The 24576-nt window shown below is 35.1% G+C and overlaps 1 protein-coding gene across 31 annotated transcripts in view; it reads left to right on the top strand.

The window, feature by feature from the left end:
• The window catches only part of PTPRD (protein tyrosine phosphatase receptor type D), a 2332079-nt gene that overhangs the window by 2226399 nt on the left and 81104 nt on the right, over window positions 1–24576 (top strand). For all 31 annotated transcript variants that reach the window (XM_073021577.1, XM_073021575.1, XM_073021576.1 and 28 more), the window contains one exon: window positions 16151–16274. In XM_073021577.1, coding sequence (XP_072877678.1) covers window positions 16151–16274 — 124 coding nt within the window. The remainder of the gene's footprint in view (window positions 1–16150; window positions 16275–24576) is intronic.

The raw sequence follows: 24576 nt of genomic DNA, 5'->3' as shown, positions 1-24576 counted from the left end.
ATGAACTTTGAAATAACGCTGCTCATTTTTCCCAAATGACCCTGAGAACAAGAAGACCAATTCTAAAAATTTTAGCTACAAAAAATTTAAAAATAAATAAAAATAAAAATTTTAGCTACCCAAGAAATAATTTTCAAGAACATGAATGCTCCTTCTTTAAAAGTCTATATAATTTTCCAGCTTTATATTCGGCTCATCTTGTAAAACAGACATTTACTAAGCAGTTACAATGTGCCAGGTACTTTGCTAGACTCTAGAGTACAAAAATAAATGATGCATAAATTTTGCCCTTGATTTCTGAATCCGAGGGTTCCTTTAGTTTTTCTTACCCAAACTTAACCAAAGTCACAATTACTAGAATTTGTCAGGATTTTGGTGTGCAGCTATGAGTTTTACTCCACGGGTAATGGGACTGGCGTTTTTGTCTACATTTGTTACATGTACCATGTGTGGGGTCATGGGATTTTTTCATTTTCTGACACTCAATACATTCAAAGATTTGGAAATTTAGTAGGTCAGGGCAGTTAGTGTCTTAGCAACTGTCTAAAATCTGTATATCAAAGTGTTTCCTAATTTTTTAAACAGAAAAATTAATCCTTCAGACTCAGATTTTTTGACCCATTGTAGGGAAAACTCATGTTTCTCTTTCTCATATTCTGTTACTTGAATGTATGTAAAATAAGATTAGGGAATAGCATTTGTTCTCTATTATGCTTCCCTGGCAGAACTTCTTAGGGTTTCTCTAAGCTGTGGGAGCAGTTAACAGGCATAGTATTTTGTTTTATAATTTCATCCAAAATTCCCCTAGTTGGATGAAATATATGCCTCCCCCCGAGAAAGAAATATGAGATGCCAAAGAATCATGTAGATATATTTCTGTTCTTCCCTTATTATAAATCATCGGTCAAGGAGACCTGCTTATATTTTAATATTTATATTGGTAAAAGAGACTCTGTCTTGTGGAGCATGCCATTTATGTTTGTTACTCTACCCATATTGTTATTTATGAAATTGTTTAGGCTTTTTGTTTTTTTGTTTGCTATATCGTTCGGTTTTCAAAGCATACCCTTGAAATGGAGTAAATAAGACTCACTCCGTGTAAAGACTGAATCTATCACTTAATATTTTTTCTTAATAAACAATAGGTGTTTTAAATGACCTCAAACATACTATCTTTTCCAGAATAAAATTCTGTTTACTTTTATTGGATAGCTTGATTAATAATACTGTTTTTCTGGCCAGGCACGGTGGCTCACGCCGGAAATCCCAGCACTTTGGGAGGCCGAGGTGGGCGGATCATGAAGTCAGGAGATTGAGACCATCCTGGCTAACACGGTGAAACCCCGTCTCTACTAAAAATACAAAAAATTAGCTGGGCGTGGTGGCAGGCGCCTATAGTCCCAGCTACTCAGGAGGCTGAGGCGGGAGAATGGCATGAACCTGGGAGGCGGAGCTTGCAGTGAGCTGAGATTGCACCACTGCACTCCAGCCTGGATGATAGAGCGAGACTCTGTTTCAAAAAAAAAAAAAAAAAAAAAAAAAAATTTTTTTTTCTTTCTTTTTTAATGTTTTGGAGAGAGAGTCATGCTTTGTTGCCCAGACTGGAGTTCAGTGACATGATCTCATGTCAGTTCACTGCAACGTTGAACTCCTGGGCTCAAACTATCCTCCTGCCTCAGGCTCCCAAGTAGCTGGGACTACAGGTGTGCATTACCACCTTTTGTGGCTACTTTTTAAAATTTTTTTTAGAAACGGTATCTCACTATGTTGCTAAGGCCAGTCTCGAACTCCTGGCCTCAAGTGATAATACTTTTGATTTTAAAAGAAGCAGCTATTTTTACAGGGACATTATCAGCAGACAGACATGTATAAATATCCTAGCGTGAGTAATGGTTACTCAAATTTGCCGTTATTGGATCTGAGAAGGTATTTTTATTCTTCCAATATACCCTAGGCCTTGTTCAATTTGTACAACTTGAATGGTCTGTAGCTTAGCCAATGGATTATTTTCAGTAATTTTGATAATCAATATAATTGCTATAAAGTCAATGCATTTACAGCTATCAGCATTGATAGAACATACTCGAAGAATGCATCAATCTGTTATCCTCAGGTTTGTAATCCTGGTATATATGATAAGACTACATGTAATTCCAAAAGAAATACATTTCCCAACCTCAAAGACTTTCACAGAAATTAAGACAAGAAATGATTAAAATTTTTTAAAAAAATGTATTTTACATACATTTTGCATGCACTGGGCTAGCCATTTTATAGACTACACAGATGTATACCAGACAGTATTTCTGTTCAGGAACTTAGAGTTGGGGAAATAAAGAATTGTCAAATGAAAAGATAAGTTATGAATTCAAACAACTTTACAAGAAGAAATGCTGCAAGGCTAAATGTAGCTAGTTGCCAAATGGATGCTCCAGTCTGTAACATGATAGTGGCACACGTGGAAGCATGTAAGAGAGAGCTCCAGGCAATAAAGAATTGGGAGAGTGAGATTTAAGCTGAACCTTGTTGAATGGAAGGTAGGATTTAGGGGAAAAAAAAAAAAAAAAAAAAAAAAGGATAAGAAAGTGCTCTCCAAGCAAGAAATATTCCAGTGCGAAGAAGTCAGAAATGAGAACCTCTGACACGGACGGATAAAAACAGAGCCAAAGGCTGGAATTTAGAACTATTCAGTAGGACTGATTATTGAGTTGGTATGTACCCTGAGCACCACAACATGGCAATTCCTGGCTTTAAAGAACATTAAGTCAGTACAGGAAGCAACATAATATAAAATAAGTCAAATGTAGACACAGAGTGCAATAGGCATTCAAAAACAAATCATCCCAAAACATTTAATAATCTTTCAAAGAGAACTAAAGCTAGTTTTTGAAATTTCAGCATTAGTATACCTATGTATTTAATTACAGTTACTGTTTCAGCTTTGTCTTTGCACACAAGCTATAATTGTGAGCTTTCTGTTGTGTTTTTTATTTAATGTCTACTGCATCCCCTTAGTATAAATATGCCTTTCACTGGCAACCTACAATTTGATCATGTAGCTGTCTCTCTCACAATAGTTAATAGAATACTTGAAAAGGTGATGGTAATACAGGGTGACAACTGCTATACTTTTTCTGTGTTCAGACTCAGTAAACTATGGTTATGTAGTTAAGCAATGCAGTTCTTTGTTAATGACAGATTTATTGAAGACAAGCTTTCAGAAGCTTTCAGATTCTACTAGAAATCCTATTAAAGTGCTATCCATTAAACCATTAGAGTAGTCATTAAAACTGTTAGTGTAGACTTGTTTTTCATGAGTTATTGGTCTCTCACCATTCTTAGTAGTTTCTGCCAATACAGCTCTACCCTTTGCTGCATTATGGCTACTCAGTTCCAAGAATGTGCATTGGCTTTCTCTCTTTTCCTGCAAAATTATGGTGTGTGAGGGTTTTGGGGTGGCACTGTTGGGTGTGTAGAAACAAGGGAGAACTTGAGATGTGTCTTTTTGTTCCCAATTATTAAAGTAAAGATTATACTTAAGATCCCACTCTTTTGGATTTGATAGAAATCATGTTAGAATCTATATATTATAGAAAGCTGTGACTTGTCTTTCATTATCAAAAAATTTTGGAAATAAAAACTGTAAGATGAATACATCATTAAGCCAAAATTGACAGAGGTATCTGGTGTTTAATCCATTTTCCTTACTGTCCACAGTTTTTAAATAAGGAATTATGCTCTATGATAATAAATTTATAATTTATGTATTTATTAGAGTGTAGTAGTTGAGAGCTCTGTCTTCAAAGTCAGGAATCCCTGCGTTTACATCCCAACTCTCCTAATTTATGGACCACCAAGAGTGACTCATGGAAAGTATCTTAACCCCTCTACGTCTCAATTTCTTTATCTGTAATATGGAGATAACAATATCTAAGATACCTCTAAATTTGTTTTAAGAATTACATGAGATTCTTTAAGTAGTGATAATCCACCCCTCATTCTCATCATCATCCTCAAAATCAGAAGTAATTTAACCTGATTACTTCTCACTACCATTCTTTGGTGAGTTTAGAGTAAGACAGTCTAGTCTTGTGTTGGCCCTTCAGTATTCTTTCCTGATCGTAAATCTACACCGAACTTACCTTCATGTACTCCAAAAGCCAGCTGAAAAATTTTCTATGGATTTCACAAAATCCCCTCCAGAGTGTTGAGTCCTACAGTCTGCAGCTTCTGCCTCTGACATGACAAGAGGCAGTCATATGTGCACTTGTGAAAAGTATTCTGCAACTCTCTTTTTTTCCCTCTTCCTGGAAAGTAGTACAATGTTCACAAATGGAAAAATTAAAGAACATGGAGAGTAAACATAAGGAAGTAAGTTAAAATAATTGTCATTTATCACAGCTCAGAGATAACTGCCGATAGCATTGGTGTATAACATTCTAGGTTTTTGTATGTGTGTGTATTCATATATGAATGCAGTGCATATGTATACATATGTATATATTTTAACAAAAGTACTGTTTTATGTTTTTACTTTCCATGTCACTAGATGCATAACAATTTTAATAGCTTCATACTTTTTCATAAAATCTGCTACTATATATTAAGGCTATTTCCAAGCTTTTCAAAGTTATTTTAAATGATTGTATACATGTCCTATACATGTGTTCAGGGGAAAGATTTTTTCTTTCACTTCAAAGGCTTTCTGACAGAATTTAGTATCTGAAGTCTAACACCAGGAAATGGATGAGTCAAAGACTGACTTAATTTTCGAAGAAGGTGCACAGTGGGGTGAATTGAGCCAGGTAGAGAAGGCAAAGTGATCCCAAGGCAGGCTTCCAGACCTTGAGAATACCTTGATATGGTCACTTTACAACTTGCTTCTTAGTTCTGAAACTTGAGAGAGATCTGTTTTCTGAAAACCTCACTTTCATTAGTGGTGTGATCTTGGTGGTCATGTAATTAAGATGTGACAACTAAATGCTACCATCATTCTGAGAGGACCAGGTTTTCATAGTCATCATCCTCCCTGGCCCTCCATTGTCTGCCTGTCTGTGCCTTGTTTTCTTTCCTACTGACCGACATAGCATTTTTTTAGATATGTTAATGCACAAGTTTTTAAAAGACATGTTAATTTATGTTATAATGTTTAGAATATATTGCATTTGAAGACATGTATCATGGTTGAATTGTGTAATACTCAAACAATAGAATAAGTCTATGGTTTTATTTCCAAAGCACTAAAAATAAAAAAAAGGAAATTATGGCATAATTACATTTAATATTCCAATCACAGTTTTAAATATTATAAAATATTATATGTGATATGCAAGATTAAAAATCATGTCTATAGAATGAATTATCAGTTTGTAAAATTAGTTCATTTACTTTGATCATAATTGAATACATATCCAATAACAATTGAATACATATCCAGTCAGCTTATGTACTGCACATTCCTTCCATCTCCAATGCTGTCTTAGAAGGAGGAAAAAGTGATTATCTGAATGGGCTAAACTGTTGGTTTGTTAGAGAGCACAGTAAATGTGTGCTGAGACACAGATTCTCTGCTTTCTCCCTTTTTCTCTCTTCTGTGCAGCACCATAGGTAAGGTGAACAAGGGTGAATCATGTTAAGGTCAGCTACTTTCTGTCATTCTGGATTCAATATCTCATTGCTGCATCAATAGTGTTAGATAATTCGAGATAGGTATTGCATTGCAGAAATTTCTCTTTACTTTTTCCCACCCACCTATCCATGTGATAGTTTGTAAGTGTACTTAGGTTTTAGCAGAGACTGCCATCTCTGCCATCAACAGACAGTCTCTGTCTCTCTCTCTCTCTCTCTCTCTCTCTCTCTCCCCCCTCTCTCCCTCCCTCCCTCCCTTCTTCCCTCCCTCTCTTCCTCTCTCCCACCACCCCCCGCCCCTGCACGCCTTCCCTCCCCATACATGTACACGCCTAACTGATGGTAATGACACTGTCATGAAGCTTGCCTAGATATAGATGTAAATATAAGGAAGTGAGGTAGAACCAGCTCTACCTTGGGGTGGCCATATAATTGCTTGCCCAAACTGGGACACTTTGAGAGTGAGAAAGGGTCCTATTAATAACTACGCTGGGACAGTAGGTATGAACTGGGATGTAGGGACTACCTAACTCAAACTCAGCCTATTTTAGAGCTCCATTCTGGAATATTTATCCTTCCATCTGATCACATTCCTCCATTCTCCCTATAACTCCCAACATAAGTGGCCTTGAGATCTTTGGGGAGCACAACTGTTCAAACAAACCAAAAATGAAAACAACTATTATATTAAAATAGCCAACTAATTGTATAAACCCATACTGCTGTGCACAAAATTGGGTAATATGGTCTCTACAGAACTGTCGTTGGCAAGTAGCCATTATGTGTTACTTCCAAATAGTAAGTACATATGTAAGAGTTGGAAAACACAGTACAAAAGGCTGTCACAGGATAGCTTAGAATGAATTTCAAATACACAAAAGTCAAAGATGGCTTTTATGAATTGGGTTGCAGCCACTTGTGAGCTGGGAGGCATTCTATTTCTTTAAATTTTGTTTTTATATCTCTGGCCTATTCCAGTATATATTTGTTTTATCATCACACCTTTGGAGGAGAAATTTATTTAACTAGTTCTGAGGTTCTAGGGTAAAAGTAATTGTTGCTGTATATCCTACCTGTAATGCATCTTAGCTATTCATTCCACAAATACATTTTAAAATTCACTATATGCTAAACACAGAGTATACAACATCAGATAAATCACAACCCCATAGCAGTGTTCTCAAGTGATTCCATTTTTTTCTAGAAGTCTAATATATAAGATCATCAATGCAATGATTTTTTTCTAATATTTAACTTAGAATAGTCTCTACTTTTACAAGATAAAACTAATATACATTTAAAAATACTAATCTTTGAAAGTAATCTTTTAGTTTAGAAAGATACTAAACTCTAAAATTCTAGATTGTGTTTATTTGTTCTAGTCTTTCTAATTTTATCACATGTGAGAGACAAATACACGTGACACTTTAGATTGTAAATACTTTCTAAGACACCTGAGCACCATGGGTATAAGTAGTAATGATCATCCTGTGTGTCTTCTTTAATTAGACACCTATATTTAGTATGGTACATTGCTACCTTACCTGCAAGGACTAATGATATTAATGGCAAGGGGTTGTTGGTATATATACTGTGCCTAAAAGGCACATGTGGATAGTTGTGTTTTTTAGTGAGATAGTTGTACTAAATACATTTGGTATGAAATGGAGTACAGGAGTTTTTTAACTGATTATTTGGGATTTTCTGAGTTCCGACAAAGACTGGGAGAAAACATTACTCTTTCTTATTTCATTTTGGATGTAGAATTTTTATCGCTTTCTGAATCAGAAGATCAGATTTGAAACGCATTGACTGAACATTAGCAAAAGTTTATTTATGTTTCAATTTAGAAATTCATCTGTTCCCTCCACCTGCATCTGAAACTAAATATGGGAAAAGAAACAGACTTAATAAACAAACTTTCTGTTAAATGACAAGCAAAGCAATGATGAAAGTCTAAAATACGTCTATGTTTAGGATGCAAAGTAAAAATAATAGGAAGAAATACAGTGTGTTTAAAATTAGGTTAGACATTGTCATATTTGATTAAAAGAATTACTGTTATCACTGAAACTCAACTAATCTGACTTCTTAAAATGAAGATTTATCTTAACAATTTCCCTTATAGTGTTTCTTAAATGATGTTGTAATATCAGTCACACAACAATTGTGAAACTAAGCTATTCATTCATAATTTGTTTTTTCTTTTGAATCTACTTATGTACTGGGTTTTCTGAATGGTCAAGTTTCTATTATATGAAATGCAAAAAGGGAGAAACATACGCAGCTATGCTCTTTTTTGTTATCTCTGCCAGAAAACTAAATCAGGTTTCAAATTACATAGATGGACATGTTATATAGTAAGTAGGAGAGCAGAAATAGATTTATTTGTATAAATTGGACAGTTGCCTCAGTTTTATACTTCACTATCAAAAAAGGCACAGTTAGCTTCAAGGAGAATGCAGATATTCCTTGGAGGCTAAGATTGTCTTCGATCCAGGATGTTCTTATACAAGTCACAAGTTAGAGGCAAGAGAAGGCAAAACATCTAGCATTCTTTTAGTGATAACTGTGCATCAGGTGCTTTACACTTAATACTTTGGGATCTGTATAGATGTGTCAGCATTTTCAAAGGGCAATGAGGAAATAATGCATTCATCTAGTTAATTTGGTGTCAAAAACTGGTACCTTGTTATCCATAGAAAGGATGCAGCTGTGAATTAATTCTTCCTAATTAACTAAAACACTAATTTATTAACACTGTAAATTAGTGTTTAATGCTGCACATTGATTATATTTGCTAGATAATTTTGTCTGTTACCTATACTCAATAATATACTCTTCAATGTTGCCATACTCTTTAATGTTTAAGTGTGCACAACCTATTTTAATATTTTGTTTAATGAGATGGGGTCTTGCTATGTTGCCCAGACCGGACTCAAACTCCAGGGCTCAAGACGTCTTCCAGCCTCAGCCTTCTGAGTAGAGTAGGTAGAATTACAGGCACATGCCACCTCACCAGGATCCTCTTTAATTATTAAATATCATAGTCCATAAATGATTTGCAGATCAAGTGACTTCTTCTTATAAATCATTGTAATTACATTTTACCAATTCAGTCAACATTGTCTATTTAAACAAAGCAGTTTAATAAATTTCTAATAACATTTTCTTGCCCCAAACTGCCTGGAAATTCTTTAACACTCTTTGCTTTTTCAAATAACATCAGAAATTCTAATCTGTGAATTGTATTTGTAAAGTGATTTCCAATGACACACTCTACTTAAGAACATCAACTATGTAGAATTCAGAGATGTGAGGAAATAATAAAAGAACATCATGTATAAATCTGTCCATCTATTATTCACTTTATCTGATGTAGGAGATAAATAGCTAAAAATGAAAATATTAGGATTAAGACATATCACTGATCTTATTCCTCTAGAACATTGTCTTTGGAAACTAGAAAGGTCTTTCTTCTACGTTGAGTAATATTCAGGAAAATGTTTGGCATATTAAACATTTACAGTGTATAGTGTTGGGTGTGGTGACTCATGCCTGTAATCTCAGCACTTTGGGAAGCTAAGGCGGGTGGATCACTTAAGGTCATGAGTTCGAGACCAGCCTGGCCAGCATGGCGAAACCCTGCCTCTACTAAAAATACAAAACTTAGCCAAGCATGGTGACACATGCCTGTAATCCCAGCTACTCAGGAGGCTGAGGCAGGAGAATTGCTTGAACCTGGGAGACAGAGGTTGCAGTGAGCCAAGATCATGCCACTGCACTTCAGCCTGGACAACAGAGCCATGACCCTGCCACAAAAAATGTAAAAATAACAATAAAAAATAACTATAAAATTTAAAAAAGAAAGTAGGTAGTTAAAAAAATCTAGTTCTTTGAATTTTCAATCTTAAAGTTGTATGTTCTTTTTTGAACTCTTATTTGGAATGATCTCTCAAAAATAATCTTTTCTACAGTCACACACTAAAATAGTAAAACAGCTTATCTGAATTCTAGAGAGTACATCATGTTGCCCTACTGAGTTAAAAAAAGAATTAAGTATTTTTGGTTTTCTTGTTGTTTTTCATCATTTTTAATCCACGTTAGATTAGGATAATTCTAATATACTTCTGGGAGTAAATGGTTTCCTCAGTGAAATAAACTAATTCATCTTTAGTACTGTGATATAATTGAGAGTAAATTATCAAAAGTTTACCTCAAATATTTACCCACTTCCCATGAATTAATGATTTACTATGAGCATAGTTTATCCTTTTTGCTTCCCTACATATCAGTTCTAATAATATATATTATTACTTTAAGTAATTTTCTGTATTTGTTATATAGTATGTTAGAGTCAAAATTTCAAATGAAACCATTAGACAACAGGTAAAGCTGATGTATTTTATCACTTATCTGAAGCCAGAATTTTAACTGTGTACAAAAATATGTGACTGAAACACTTTTTGATGTCTTCAATGAGTGTGGTATGTTTATACATTTTCTATGTCTTTTCTACTACTAAAGGTGGAGCACTCCCACATCCATTCATTTGTTAATACTGAGAGTCTTGAAAAGTCTTTATTTCAATCCTTCACACTCTAACATTCGCCTAGATCAGAGGTGCTCTTATAGGGAGAAACTCAATACGAGTTGATAACTAATTGGATAAAGAGAGATAAGAGAAAATGAGGACACAAACCTGACACTGGGTTGACATTAATAGGGAAAGGGAACACAGAGCAAACAGACCCAAGTTGCCTGACTGGCCAGAGCTAACCAGGGGCAGCCAGAAAGCTAACACCCTGTTCTCTGACTTCCAGATTTTGTTCACCACTAGACTTTCCACTCCTTCCTCACATTTCAATTTCTGAAACATCCTAGGATTCAACTGAACTCATGCTCTTCTCTTTGAAGAAAGTATTCATTATGCCAATTGCAGGCTTTTACTAATTGTGCAAAATATAGCCCTTCCCATCTATACAAACATGGTCTTTTCCAAATGGGCATATATTAATTTACCATTTTCAAACAGAGAAGAGAGAGACAATGAATGAGAATTTTAAAAGGCATAATTGCAGAATACACAGTGAATTGTAGATTGTTCTTCTAAACCTCAGAAAGGACTTGAGAATGTCTCAGAGCCAACCACACTAAGAACCAAATGAGCCTACTGAAGGGGAGGTATGTGAAAAGATAGTGTTTCTTTGGAAGTTAAGGTCATTGAAAGTTCAATTCCCTGTAAAAAGAATGGTTAGTCTGACCCATGGTTTGACTAGTGAAGTAACTGGTCTATTCCTTCTATATAATTAAATTTTTGTTAGTTGTTTTAAAAACACACAAAACCAGGATGAATCTTTTTTTGTGTGGTTTCTCTTTGATGAGTTTCTAAAGGGAATATTTTGAGGTTTTTCTCTTGGTGGGATGAGGGAAAGTGAAACACAGAGCAACTAGTATTGTGTGGTGTTTTGCATATTTGAATTATATTTTTCTTCTGGGTAAAAAGGTTGAATTTTGCAGAATGATTAAAGGACTTTGCTTTAAGATAATGACTTCAGCATTATTGAAAAAGGTTACTCCCATATCAGGATATAATTTTACTCGATGACTGTAATCTGATGTTCAAATTGATGATCACTCTCTTGTTTGGAGTTTAGAATTACAAATAGAGTTCAACAGTACTACACAGATTGTTCCCAGACTTCCATGCATTGTGTTTCAAGAGAATAGTTGAAAGGCAAGTGTGAAACCTTCAAGGAATCTTCTCCAGCTTAAGTAGAGAGAAAGCATCTTATGGTGGATGGGCCCTCAGCCTCCAGGACCAGAATGTGTGGACCCCGAGGCTGGCCTCTCTCCCTGCTACCTGTTTGACCCGGGAAAGTTATTTGACTTCTCTATACCTCAGTTTCCTCATCTACGGAACTGTAATCATAATGGCAACTACTTCTAGGGTTTTTGCGAAGATAAATGAGTTAGTAAGTACCAAGCACAAAGAAAACATAGTAAATGTTATCTAAGTATTAGTTGTAACTACTGGATATATTTATATTTTAATTCTGAATTTTTATCGAGAATACAATGCAAACCTCTAATCCATCTGCTACATATAGCTTATTTTTTCAGTTACCTAGTTTGAGATAAAGTTCTAGTTGATTAAATACAAACGATTAGAACTTTCAAACCATCCAGTTAGAGACTAAATAAATGCAAAGTGTTTTATATTAGTAAATATCTGCTTGAGACTTTCCCGTTGTTCTTTAAATTACTCACAATAGGATTTTTTTTCTTCTATTGGGTCACTTTTTCTGAGTAAGCAAAGCCTTTGAGTTGAAGATCTGTTGTTAGCATTCGAAAGGTTTAGTCACAAGCTGAGGTGGGGAGGAGGAGTCAAGTGCCCAGTGTGCAGGCTGGGAAGCAATGTAAAATGGTTCGGCATCTTGGTAAAATTTTAGATGCTCTATAGGGTTCATCCAATATCTTTCTTTCAAGGGGCTTTTTGATTGGCTGGAGACACAAAAAATATGATGAAGTAGCATTTCTGTTTGTGAATTCTGTGATAATTTATGAATTTTATATCATGTATAAAAGCGTATTAATCAACTTTGAGTTGAATAAATCTGGCTTGCTTTATTTCTAACTCGCAAAATTCTCCACAACGGAGACTGAAGAAAGCCTGGCTAGGATTTCAGCTTGGGAAGGTAAAACTTCAGATTGAGTGCCGGGAAGGCAAGGGTATCCCACAGAAGATTACTTGGGTGGACAGAGCTAAGTAGACATAACTATGAGTCAAGCTCAGGAAAACCAGACACTAACAACAACAGACCCAGAAGAAGTAATTGAGTCCATTAAGAACAAAGGAGCTTATTTCAAATTGTTTTGAATAATTAATATTTGGGTAACCTCAGCTTAGCTTTATAGTAAAAAAGATGCATGGTCAGGGTGGACTGACCAAAAATAAAGGGTTGAAGTGAAAGTCAACTTTTACATTCCTCAAGGTCTACATTGCTCTTTCTCCATTTTGGCCATTTCACTCTTCCTTAAGAGGACAGCAGCAACAGAAGCCTGAGAACAGAGAGGCAAAGCAACTGTGTCTGTCACCAGCAATTAGGGTCTTACTCATTCATGATACCTTTGCCTTATTAGGATGGATAATTGAAATTTGATCTTCCTCAGCCAGTTTTGTGTGTTTCTTGAAATACAAAAGATCTTAGTATACCTCACCAACTTTCAGTTGTTATTCTTCTTTACTGAGTTTACTGCTCTCAGCATTCTGACAGGCTCCAAAAATAATGACCTGTGTTGTGTTTTGTTAAGCGTTCAGTCAGACAGATAGATACAGATGGATGAGTGCTGTGTTGCACAAAGACAAGTCAGCATTATTTAATCAATGTTTGTTTGATCCGTGTAAAACGAGTATAAATGTAAGCTGCATCCCATCTGTTTTATCACCCATGTGAAGCCAACCTCATTTTTAAAACTTGATTTCTTATGTAATTGCCCCAAAATGACACAGGATGATAAGTTGGGAAGAAATATCATTTGGGCTGGTGAGATAAAGGATAGTGATGTGTAGGTGTGTTTCTTAAGTTGGGCTTCTTCCTTTTGCAGTGGCATTCTGGATAGTTAAATAGCATCATGGCTTAGTCATTACCGGCTGTTAATTGTCAGTTGAGCTTTGGAATCACACAGACCGGGTTTGAGGGTAACTGTATGAATCTAACTGTGTGAGCTTAGCCAAATTACTTAAGTACCAGGTAGCACAGAGCCTGTCACAAAGAAGACCCTCAGTTAGAATAATTAAATTAATCTTTCTTTACTTCAATTTTATCACGTGCCAAATGGAAAAAACAATACCTACCTTACAACAGTTGTGAAAATCAAGCATAATTCTTCATGTAAAGCATAATGACCTAGCACGTATTGTTATAATTATCCTGTTATTTGTTGGTCTTCATCTCATGGGCCACACTTTAAACCTAACCATATTATCTAACATATGTGGCACACAACGCATGTTTCTATTACTCATTTTTAAAGTCTTCAACATAGGTATCAAATAAGTTCTTCAGCAGGCTGAAAACGTATCAAGAGTAGAAATGGATAGGAGTTAACAGTGTCTTTCATTTCATAGATGCAATTTCATTGCTATAAGTAAATGCGTTCCATCTTATACATCTGTGACTGATCTTAGTCTAAGTAAAACAAGGATATCAGAGGGAGTAATATCTTCTACCAAAAGCACTGTACATATATCAGTGAACTTAGTCACTTCTTGGGATGTTTAAATCATGTGTAAGAAGCTTATGTATCCAATAATGTTCATCAGTGTAAAGTGGAATAGCAGTGGTAGTTATAATTCCATGATCACATACTTAATCACTAAGCCATATGATAATGAGTGTTAAGTATTATAATTTTGGTATACTGTACAACGAAGTTTCCATAATTTGTTCTCTAGCTCCTATGTTATATATAGGAATTACTCTGTGATTTCTCTTTATGAACTTTCTCAAAATCATTTATTCATCAGTTCTGTTCATTTGCCTAAATAACATCTGTAGAACCATTTACTGAGCCAGGTGTAGTGTCGATGCAAAGATGACTAAAGCTGCATAGGTAGGAATTTAGAATTTAGGCTATAGGTCACACAGAGCCAGTGGAAGTTATTAAATAGGGAGCTGACATGTCCAGAGCTATGCTTTAGAAAGACAACTTTGGCAGCAGTATGAAGAGTGGATTGGAATAAAAGATTAGAGAAGGGATTTCAATCAGACAACAGATACCAGTGTTCTGGATGTAGGAAGTAGCAGTGAGATTGCAAATTTGAGAGATTTTTAAGGCAGGCCCTCATCACCTAGTGGAGCTGCTCTGTGTGGACATGGGTCAAGGTTGACTTGAAGGCTTTCACCAGGGCATCTGAATGCTTCAGTATTTTCGGCTCATAGCATGCTTGGGGAGAATTAATTTCTGCAAGGTAGATGAAAAATTTCCCTGGAAGAGCAAACTAGAAAGTCCCTTAATTACATTAGTTTTCAGGCTCTAAGGTATGGATAATTATTAATACTTTCCTGAATACTGCTCAGTGATTGACTATTTTATGTATAGATTAACACAGGCTAAGAAAGGAAAACAGTTTAATAATCCTTAGTAAATTCGAGGCCGAAATCTATACCGCTGAGAATTTTAGAATGCTTGGAGGCTGTTCAAGACTATTAACAGACTTGACTCTTTACACTTGTGGTTTTAATGTTGTGCTGAATTGCTGAATTCTGTGCCTTTTGACAGAAAGTTTGCACATCTTTAATATTTTGATAGCTGTTGGGAATACTTTTTACTCCCAAATTCTAGATATACACATAAAGGCATGAAAAATATCCAGCATCAAAAATAACTGCTAAAAATTCTGTTAACATAATATAGTATCTTTAAAAAAAAATTACCTGGGTATAAACCTGTTTTATCATTCTTGAAAACTTGATTTTTATCATTTAAAATCATGTTTGTGTAATTAATAAACTTGTGTTTCCATATACCAATGAAATTATAAGTCTTAAATATTATCAGCATCCTAGGATGAAAGAAAAACTTTTGATTTCTATAACATTTCAGGAAATAAATTCCCCTAGAGTTTTATGATCAAACCTGAATTTGGTCTTGAAATGATGATTCTACTTAAATATTTTTAAATTACATACTTTATATCTGTTTGATATTTATTTTAGATTGTTGAATAATTTTGGTTGAAATGCACCATCAAAGAAAGGGATAAAATCAGAAAAAAAAAAAACTAATATTAAAATCAGGCATAAAAAGAAGCAAACTATAAACATAGTAACACATAATAATACATAGAAAAGATATAATGATGAATAGAAAAACAATTTATCTGCAGTGGGTTATATATTATTAATCTAAGATGAGTATTAACTTTAACTGACCTCCCTTCTTTACTGTTCGTGCTAGCTGTTTGAATTGTACAATTTGCCTTGGTGGTAGTGTGTTACAGAGAAACAGACAAAACGTTAAGTTGCCATTAAGTTGTAAACATTAGGTAAAGAATGAACAGTAAAGCCTGTGTCCATTGAAGCCAGTGAAAGTCCAGTCAACTTAAAGACTCAGCTTAGGTTCAGATAGGAAAGAATAGGGAAGAATAATCAATATAAAATAAAGTTTACAGAACCGGAAGGAATATTGAACCAAGATAACTGGTAAACTACAGCAGCAGAGAGGGAAATGGAAAAGTGAAAAATAAGAACCTGCCTTTCCAATATTAACAGAACATCTATATTGATTTCGTTTTTCATTTGAATCAATGTTGGTGACTATCACTGTTTCTGCAATGATTAATCATTTTTTTGTTATGCTGGTTATATTAGTGTTCAGCTTCACAGTTAGGATCATCTTGATGAAGTATGGCTTTAGAATTTTCCTGTTAAATCATGTTTATTACTAGTGATAAATGCCTATAATCTGGTGGTTTTCAGTATTGATTTTATGTATATGTGTTGTTTTTCTTTTAAAGTCAATTGACCCTGGCCAGCAGTTCACATGGGAACATTCAAACTTGGAAGTAAACAAACCAAAGAATAGATATGCGAATGTAATCGCATATGATCATTCCCGGGTTCTTCTATCAGCTATAGAAGGTAAGGAAATGCAGACATCACTGATACATTGATTTTCATGGATTTGAGTATGTGCATGAGAATATTGTTTTAGTGAGGTTATTAACCATCTATGAAAGTAATTAAAATGGCTGTGCCTGGTGATTTATGCCTGTAATCCCAGCACTTTGGGAGGCCGAGGCGGGTGGATCGCCTGAGGTCAGGAGTTCGAGACCAGCCTGGCCAACATGGTGAAACCCCGTCTCTACTAAAAATACATAAACTAACCGGGCATAGTGGCGGGTGCCTGTCATCCCAGCTACTCAGGACGCTGAGGCAGAAGAATTGCTTGAACCCAGGAGGCAGGGGTTGCAGTGAGCCAAGGTCATGTCACTTTACTCCAGCCCCAGCCTGGGCAACAGAGCAAGACTGTCTCAAAAAAAAAAAAAAAGGAAAAAAGAAAGTAATTAAGATTCAAACATAGCTTTTTCCCACTTTTTCTTTCTCACACAAATAAATTATATATAGGCACACAATATCCCTGATACCATATGACAGAAGTGCATCTCTCATTACCTTCTTGCCTTTACCCTAAAGATTGATAATGTAGTTGATATTTTATATGGGAAGCAAATTGAGGTTGCCCATTTTACTGATGGTTTTTGGTTGTTATGCATGAACAGGTGATTGTCAGAGAGGCCCATAAAGTAAATGGTTATTTTAAAAGGGCAGAGGGAATTGTTTGTTTGTAAATAAATCTGGATATCCGATGGGGACTGTCTACAAGTTCAGAGTTGATAATGTGGTGATTAATATAAATTAAGTACGTTGGAAATGTCTAATTTCTCTAATTTGTGGACTGCTTGGTAATCTGTCTCTTAGAATTTCAGTAAGGAGTATTTTCCAGAGGGAACGGTTGTTCCTAAAAGGTGAGGGTTACTCCTCAAATCTATCCAGCTTCATTAAGGATTCATGAGGGATCATTTTTCCAACGATAAATCCCTTTTGTGTGGCATATTAAAACAACTAGAAGTTCATCTTCAACACACAGTATTTTCATTAGTTATTGTGGCTCCAGTAGCACATTGGATTGGAAAGTCCTTAGAAAATAGTTTAGGAGGCCACTTAAATCTTTCCCTCTAACAGTCAACCTGGATCACCCTTGGTACATGCCATGTTCACCCTTGTTAGTGCCCAGAAGCGTTTTATGGCCTCTTCATACTTGAAGGTTCACTGTTTACTTTCTTGAAGATATTGTAGAAAACAAATAAATTATACTAGCTTCAGACCCAGTTATTTTAAGGACTTTACAGTTGAAAGATGTTCATCTGTAGTTGTTCGAGTACCTTTCCCTTTTTTCTGCTTCCGAAATCTCTGATGACCACCGCTTTATTTTTTAACTCTGACCACATCTCCTACCTGCTTCCTCTATGTCCAAAATTTATATGAAAGTGAAACTGCTTGAAAGCCTACTCAGGAAGCACCATATGCTATTCATACATTTGTTTTCAGTTTTTTGGGAAGAAAAACTATCTTTCAACATTTGAACAATCCTATACCTGTGGCCCTCCTTACCTCAACATGGCATTGTTTTGCATAGATATATTTTGTAGAATTTTCATAATAAATTTACTTTGGATGGTGGAAAATACTATAATCCCTTTTTTAGGCACCCAAAAATACTAGGTGTTCAAGAGTTAGCTTTTTTCCACACTGAAAACAATGATTTAAATTTATTAAAATTTTACCAATACTAGATCAGGCATAGTAATGTCAAGTGGGTAATTACTTCTTTTCAAATTCTGTTTAAAAACTGTAATTAATATATATGAATGATTACCTTACATTTATCTCTATGTTTTCCATTTTAAAATGTGAAAAAATATAGAGTTTTTGTGGGGGGTCTCAAGTCTCTTAAATCATCTCCATAATAAATGAAAAACTAAACCAAGTCACAAATAGCAGAGAGAAATCCTTTTTCCATTAGCAAAAACAAGGTAAATTATTGAAATAAAATAAAGGAGTGTAAGTTGAGAATCTATTTGGCATGATCTTGCCTGGGGAACTTGCCAGTCTGCTTTTGCTGTATTGTAGCATTGTTTCCACTAAGAATTAGGTCATTCAATAACTACCACTTCCCTATACTTTTACTCACTTTGTCATTATTTTTCTTAACCTGTTATTTTCCACATCTTAACAGTAAAGTTTGTTGAGGGATAAAAAATATACCTCCTTGTATCTTTATTCTGATGGTTGGAAACTAAGCACATTTCATTCCTATGCTGGTTTTATATTATAAAAGCAAAAGCACTTGAGTCACACGAAAACCTGCCTTTTTATAGCGCTGTGTTCACAAATACATCCTAAATCTAGAGCTGACCTAAAAACCAAACGTCTTTCAATGTTAAGTGTTATGCAAAAGGTTAGAAGCATTTAATTGAAGTTTATGAGCTATAGAGAGCTTTCATCTAAATTACAACCGTGAACAGCATTTTATCTTAAACTAAGTGCTAACGAGCAGGTATTCATGAGGGCAGTCAATCATCCTGTATCTTAAACACAGAAGAGAAAATACTGGCAACTGGAACGACAGAAGCACTAATTGAGGCTTCTCCTCTAAAGACAGCTTTGATAATACAGGGCCAGCTTTTAGTATATTGAAATATTAAGTGATTTCATGCACAATTTATAAAACTTAATGTGCTTGTTTTGCGTTCCAACCAATGTTACTAACTTAAGTGACTTTGGTTGAGAGTTTTAATTTGGGTGTTTTTGTTCTATTCTCAGTGGTGCTACTTACTCCTTACATTATTTTGCAAAGTGATCTGACAGACATTAGAACAACAAAAACTGGAAGTGGCCACAGTGATCGATGTTTTCTTTATATTTGTTTAATAGAGCAAGTGTATACCCTACTTCCACTGAGAGAATAACGGGGTAAAATTAAAAGAATCAGGAATTGTGTGTGGGCACTAATGTGCTTACTGAACTTTTTGAAAATAGTGGTTCTTGGTGACATCTTTCCAAATTACAGTCATTTTATTTAGGCTAGGAAAAATGCAGAATAAATACAAAAGAGCCCTAATTACAAAATGGTTTCAATTGTTTAATTATAGGGTAAGCAGTATGGAAACAGAATTGAATTTTTGACAAATCCAATTACCATTGGCATCCCCTCTATGTTTAAGCAGTTCTTAAGAGAAAATAGTAATTCCTGAAGAAGAGGGCAATAGGGTTTATTTTAATGAGTTAAGATAAATATTTTCTACAAAAAACTAGCTAGTGTGATGGTGTGTGCCTATGGTCCCAGCTGCTCAGGAGGCTGAGGTGGGAGGGTTCCTTGAGCCTGGGAGGTGGAAGCTGCAGTGAGCTAAGATCGTCCCACTGCACTCCAGCTTGGGTGACAGAACCAGACCCCATCTGGGGAAAAAAAAGTAAATATTTTCAAATAAAGACCAAATGGAAGCTAATAACTTGGATATGCATAAGCAGAATGCATAATATATGCTTAAACTTGTAGAATCCAAAGTTGTTCACAGAGTGAACTCTATATATATGTATGTATATATAGTCTTTGTTGTTGAATTGAAATATATATATATATATTTTTTTTTTTTTTTTTTAGAGAGAGAGAACCTTGCTCTGTTGCCCAGGCTGGAGTGCAGTGGCGCGATCTGGGTTCACTGCAAGCTCCGCCTCCTGGGTTCACGCCATTCCCCTGCCTCAGCCTCCCGAGTAGCTGGGACTACAGGCACCCACCACTGTGCCCGGCTAATTTTTTGTATTTTTAGTAGAGATGGAGTTTCACCGTGGTCTCAATCTACTGACCTCGTGATCCTCCCGCCTCAGCCTCCCAAAGTGCTGGGATTACAGGCGTGAGCCACCGCGTCCAGCCCCAGAAAGTATATTTTTATTAGCAAAAGAAAATGGACAAACCACAAGATGTAGAACAAGGAAATCTGAGGTTGGGTCACTAACCACCTAGGTAACCCTGACTTCTTTGAATATCAGTTTTCTCAGCGGTAATCTCTTTCATTTCTGACTTCTAAGAGTTATCTCTAAGTATCCTTATCTGTTGTTTTATTTGCTGTACACAAGAGTCTAATGAAGCAGCAGTATAAGCATTTTGCTAGATATATAGGTATTCACATTTATAGATGAGAAAACTGAAGCTCAGACAGGATTGGCCCAGAGTCACACAGTATATAAATAATATAACTCACTAGAATCCAGCTCTTCTGATTCCTGATCTGGGGCTTCCACTTGCCCACATCACTCATAATACTTTCCTACTGATGCAGGATGTGACAGTGTCTTAAGTTACTTAGCATGGGTGGAAAAGCTTAATGTTATCTTTTTGCCTAAAAATCTATTTTATCTTTTGGCGTTAGCCTTATGGATAACACAAATATTAGGTTTTAGAACTTCATTTCCTATTTCCTCTCTCATTTCCTATTTTATGACATGACTAACCTGAGATAGGGACACAATATGGGAATCATCAAATGCATCATTCAAATGGATTAGAGTCATAAGATTGCAGAACAAATGTCAAGTACCTGTAAACCTAATGATAATACAGGTGATCTGCTTACCTCAAATATTGTTTTATGTATCTTTAATTTCTTATTAACCAAGGAGTATCAATTAGTGGCAGGTTATTATAATGCCTTGTAATTAGCAAAAATTAATTATTGCAGTCCTGTATAAAAAAGAGGTTGTTGTTCTAAAGTATAATTAATCTTCACTGCTGCCAGTACTGTTTCCATTAGTAGGGTTATAATTAGCATTTTGTTTTAAAAGCCATATTGACATGGATTTTTAGAAAAGTGTTAGCCAAGTCTAAATATAAAGCAAAATTAAAATACTGCTTTTCAATTCAGCAACAAAGACAAGACATTATAATAGATATGATTATCTGGTTATCGATTACATGTCAAGCACCATGTTATGGAGGCCCAACCCCAAAAGCTAGTTGTCATGATCTGAATTTACAGATGAGGAAATGGAAGCATTTAAAAAGTCAGCAAACTTAAGTGTGATCAATAGCTAATAAGTGACAAATTCAAAATACTAATATATGTCAGTCTCAAGGCAGCTGTTCTTCCCATTAGTCCATGCAGACCCAGAGTGGCTTTTGAAATCATTATAACCCCGCCTATGTACATCAAACCTAATTCAAAACTGATACCTTTTTGGCTGGGAAGATTGTGTAAGAATTTTGAAATACACATTTTGAAACACATGATAGAAATCTTAGAACTAGAGGTCTTCAGTTGTGTTCATAGACTCCAGTCAAGATGAATTTTTCCAAAGAATGACATAGAAATGATTTTCAGGTGTGTTTTTTTGTTTGTTTGTTTGTTTAATCTCACTTTTTAAGGTATTTTGGGAATAATTCTGAATAAAGAGACAGAAAACTGAAAACTAAATTTCGGCTTAAACAACAATGTGACCTTAAGCTTTTCACTTAATGCAGTTAACGTTAACTCTTTGGGGAAGCTGGATCCTTCTGACAATTTCATGAACATTTTAAACCGCACTTGAACACATAGAGCACTTACATACTTTATTTGTATGCTAATTTCAGAAAGTTCATGGATACACAGTCTCTTTGCAAGTCCATTCTCCAGTTTAGGAAGAACCTATGACTTAGTGTCTTTCGTTGTTTTCTTATAAAACAAGGATGTGTAAGACCATTTTTGCCATCTCCAAAATTCTGAACATTGATTCTAAATCCTGAGATCAAAAGATAATATAAGTAGGCAAAAAAATCTTAGACAATATAAGATTATCTTCTTCAAGAAAGAAAAAAATAAAAAAAGCTAGTGGGCTTATTCTAAATAGGATTATTGCCTAGTATGTGACTTTCACCATAACAGATTTAAATTGTTTTATCCATGAGAGGGTTAGAAGTGATGAAGAATAAACCTAGTATGTAGTATGCATTCTTTAACACTAGTGCTTATTATTCTGATTTTTTTTTAAAAAGCTTAGTAAAATAGGGATCCATGTCTTAGTCCATTGGTGCTGCTGTAACAAAATACTACAAACTGGGTAATTTATAAACCATAGAAATTTATTCCTCATAGTTCTAGAGTCTGGGAAGTCTAAGATCAAGGTGTCAGCAGGCTCGCTTTCTGGTGAGGGCCCGGTCTGTCTGCTTCCGAGATGGTGCCCTGTTTTGCCGCATCCCCGGAGGGAAAGAATGCTGTGTCCTTACATTGCCAAAAAGATAGAAAAAGGGCAAACTTAATCTTTCAAGCTTTTTTATAAGGATCCTAATCCCACCCATGAGGGCTCTGCCCTGACAACTTAAGCATTTCCTAAGTCCCCACCTCTCAGTACTATCACATTGCTGATTAAGTTTAACATATGAATTTATGGGAACACATTCTGATCAGAGCAGTGCATTAATTTTTTCTTATAGAAAAGGTCATATATTTAAAGTTTCAAAACATAAATATATTTATTCACTTCATCTCTTTAATAAGTACCTTCTTAGGAGGGCCTATATGCTGCTCAAGAACCTCTTTCCTAATAACGCATCGTAAGGTCTGCTTGCTTCTGCAAAGCTTGCTTGGACAAGTTGCTGAGCCTTGGTTTCCTCATCTGTATAATGGGATTATTAATAGTACCTACTTCTTACAATTACTAGGAGGATTAAATAAACTAACATATGTAAAGCACCTGGAAGAGTGCCTGGCACCAAGAAAATGCATAGTAAATATTGGGAATTGTTAAGATTATCTTTAGTGTTATGCATTTTATTACTGCTACAGATAGGCCCTTTTAACTGCAGATGAAATTTCTTTGGTGTGTGATCTATGGAAAAATTAATAATATCCAAATGAGAAAACTGCATATATTTGAAGTTTTCTGTGATGCAAAAGAAAACACTGGTGCTTGATAAATGGAAACCAGACCCATAATAGCATTACAAATTTCAACAGGGGCAAGAATCTATTCTTTTAAATGGAAATTCAAATATATATCATCTGCTGTTTGATTTGCAAAACAGGAACAATTCAAAAAAATCCAAGCATAAATAATATAGATGATGTTACAATAACTTGATTATTTGTGAGATGGGCAATTTTACCTTTAAGATGAGAAAGCTGTTAACATGGAATCACCGCCCATAAGATAAATCCAGTGAAAAATACATAAATAAAGACAAGAAACTACTGCTATTCCTTCTGTAATGTTATCCACCATTTGCCACCACACTAGTGCTCTGTGTTTCAGTTGTGCCTTAGCCTGTCTTCTGCAGAGTGTTCTGTGGATAAGTCTACAGCAATTCATTTAAAACAGCTGTCAGCACATGTTAGCATATTCTCTAATTTCACATTGTACCCATGCTGTAAAATATCTTTTCCTTTTATTTTTTTTGGGCAGGGGCCTATCTGGCAACTGGATGTATTTTCAATAAGTAAAACAAAACCAAATAAACCTAGGAAAATATATTAATACAATCTATCCAACATTTTCTAATGGAATGTTAGTTATAGTGAATATAAATGTTCCATTTGAAGTTCTAACATCAAAACAATTACAGTTATTTCACCCAATAAGGAAGTCCTTTGATAGCTGCTGTGTGCTCCTCCCCATATTACCTCAATAAATATGATCTCTTTTTCTCCCTCTGGATTTCTCTCCCCCTCTTTCCCTGTCACTAGTGAATAGTTTATTGGCACCTCATGTTTTATCTTGCTCTTGAAATTCTATTTAAGGTACTAAAGGAAATTTATTAGAATGTATACCCCATCCCTTAAAAAACTCATTTTTAAAAACAAAAAATCCCATCCAATTATTGGTTGAGTTCATTTTTCTCACACTCTTCAGAACATCAATCATTGATTTAGGCTGATGGCATGGTTTCTGTAGCATTTTCACTTTTTCTGTTTTCAAGTTAGTTGTTTACAACTGTGATGAAGTTTAATCATTTTATTTCAGGGTACTTTTTTAAAAAAATACATAAAAGCATTTCTTTTTCTTTTTTTTTTTTTTTTTTTTTTTTTTTTTTGAGGAGCAGTGAATAGAGAAGTTTTTATAGCTTAATTTGTTTTAAATAGAAAGCTAGATAGCACTTAGCCTGGGAAACCTGGAACAGTTTCACAGAATGCTTGCAGTCTTTCTAAGAGCTATCTAATTACAGCTGTGTAAATGGCATCTTTCTCTTACATGTAGCCAAGCAAGTGCTGTTTTATCTCTTACTCTCTAGCTCCTACCTTAGACTATACCTGCTGATGTTTCTCACCCGGAAAAGAGAAAAAGCATTGTTAAGGACTGGCTGGCTGTGTTGTTTTTTACTTTACTCTTGTTCTCAGAAAGCCAATCGAAG

This window comes from Chlorocebus sabaeus, chromosome 12 (assembly GCF_047675955.1).
Source record: "Chlorocebus sabaeus isolate Y175 chromosome 12, mChlSab1.0.hap1, whole genome shotgun sequence".
Lineage (NCBI taxonomy): Eukaryota > Metazoa > Chordata > Mammalia > Primates > Cercopithecidae > Chlorocebus > Chlorocebus sabaeus.
This window is presented reverse-complemented; position numbering and strand designations above follow the sequence as displayed.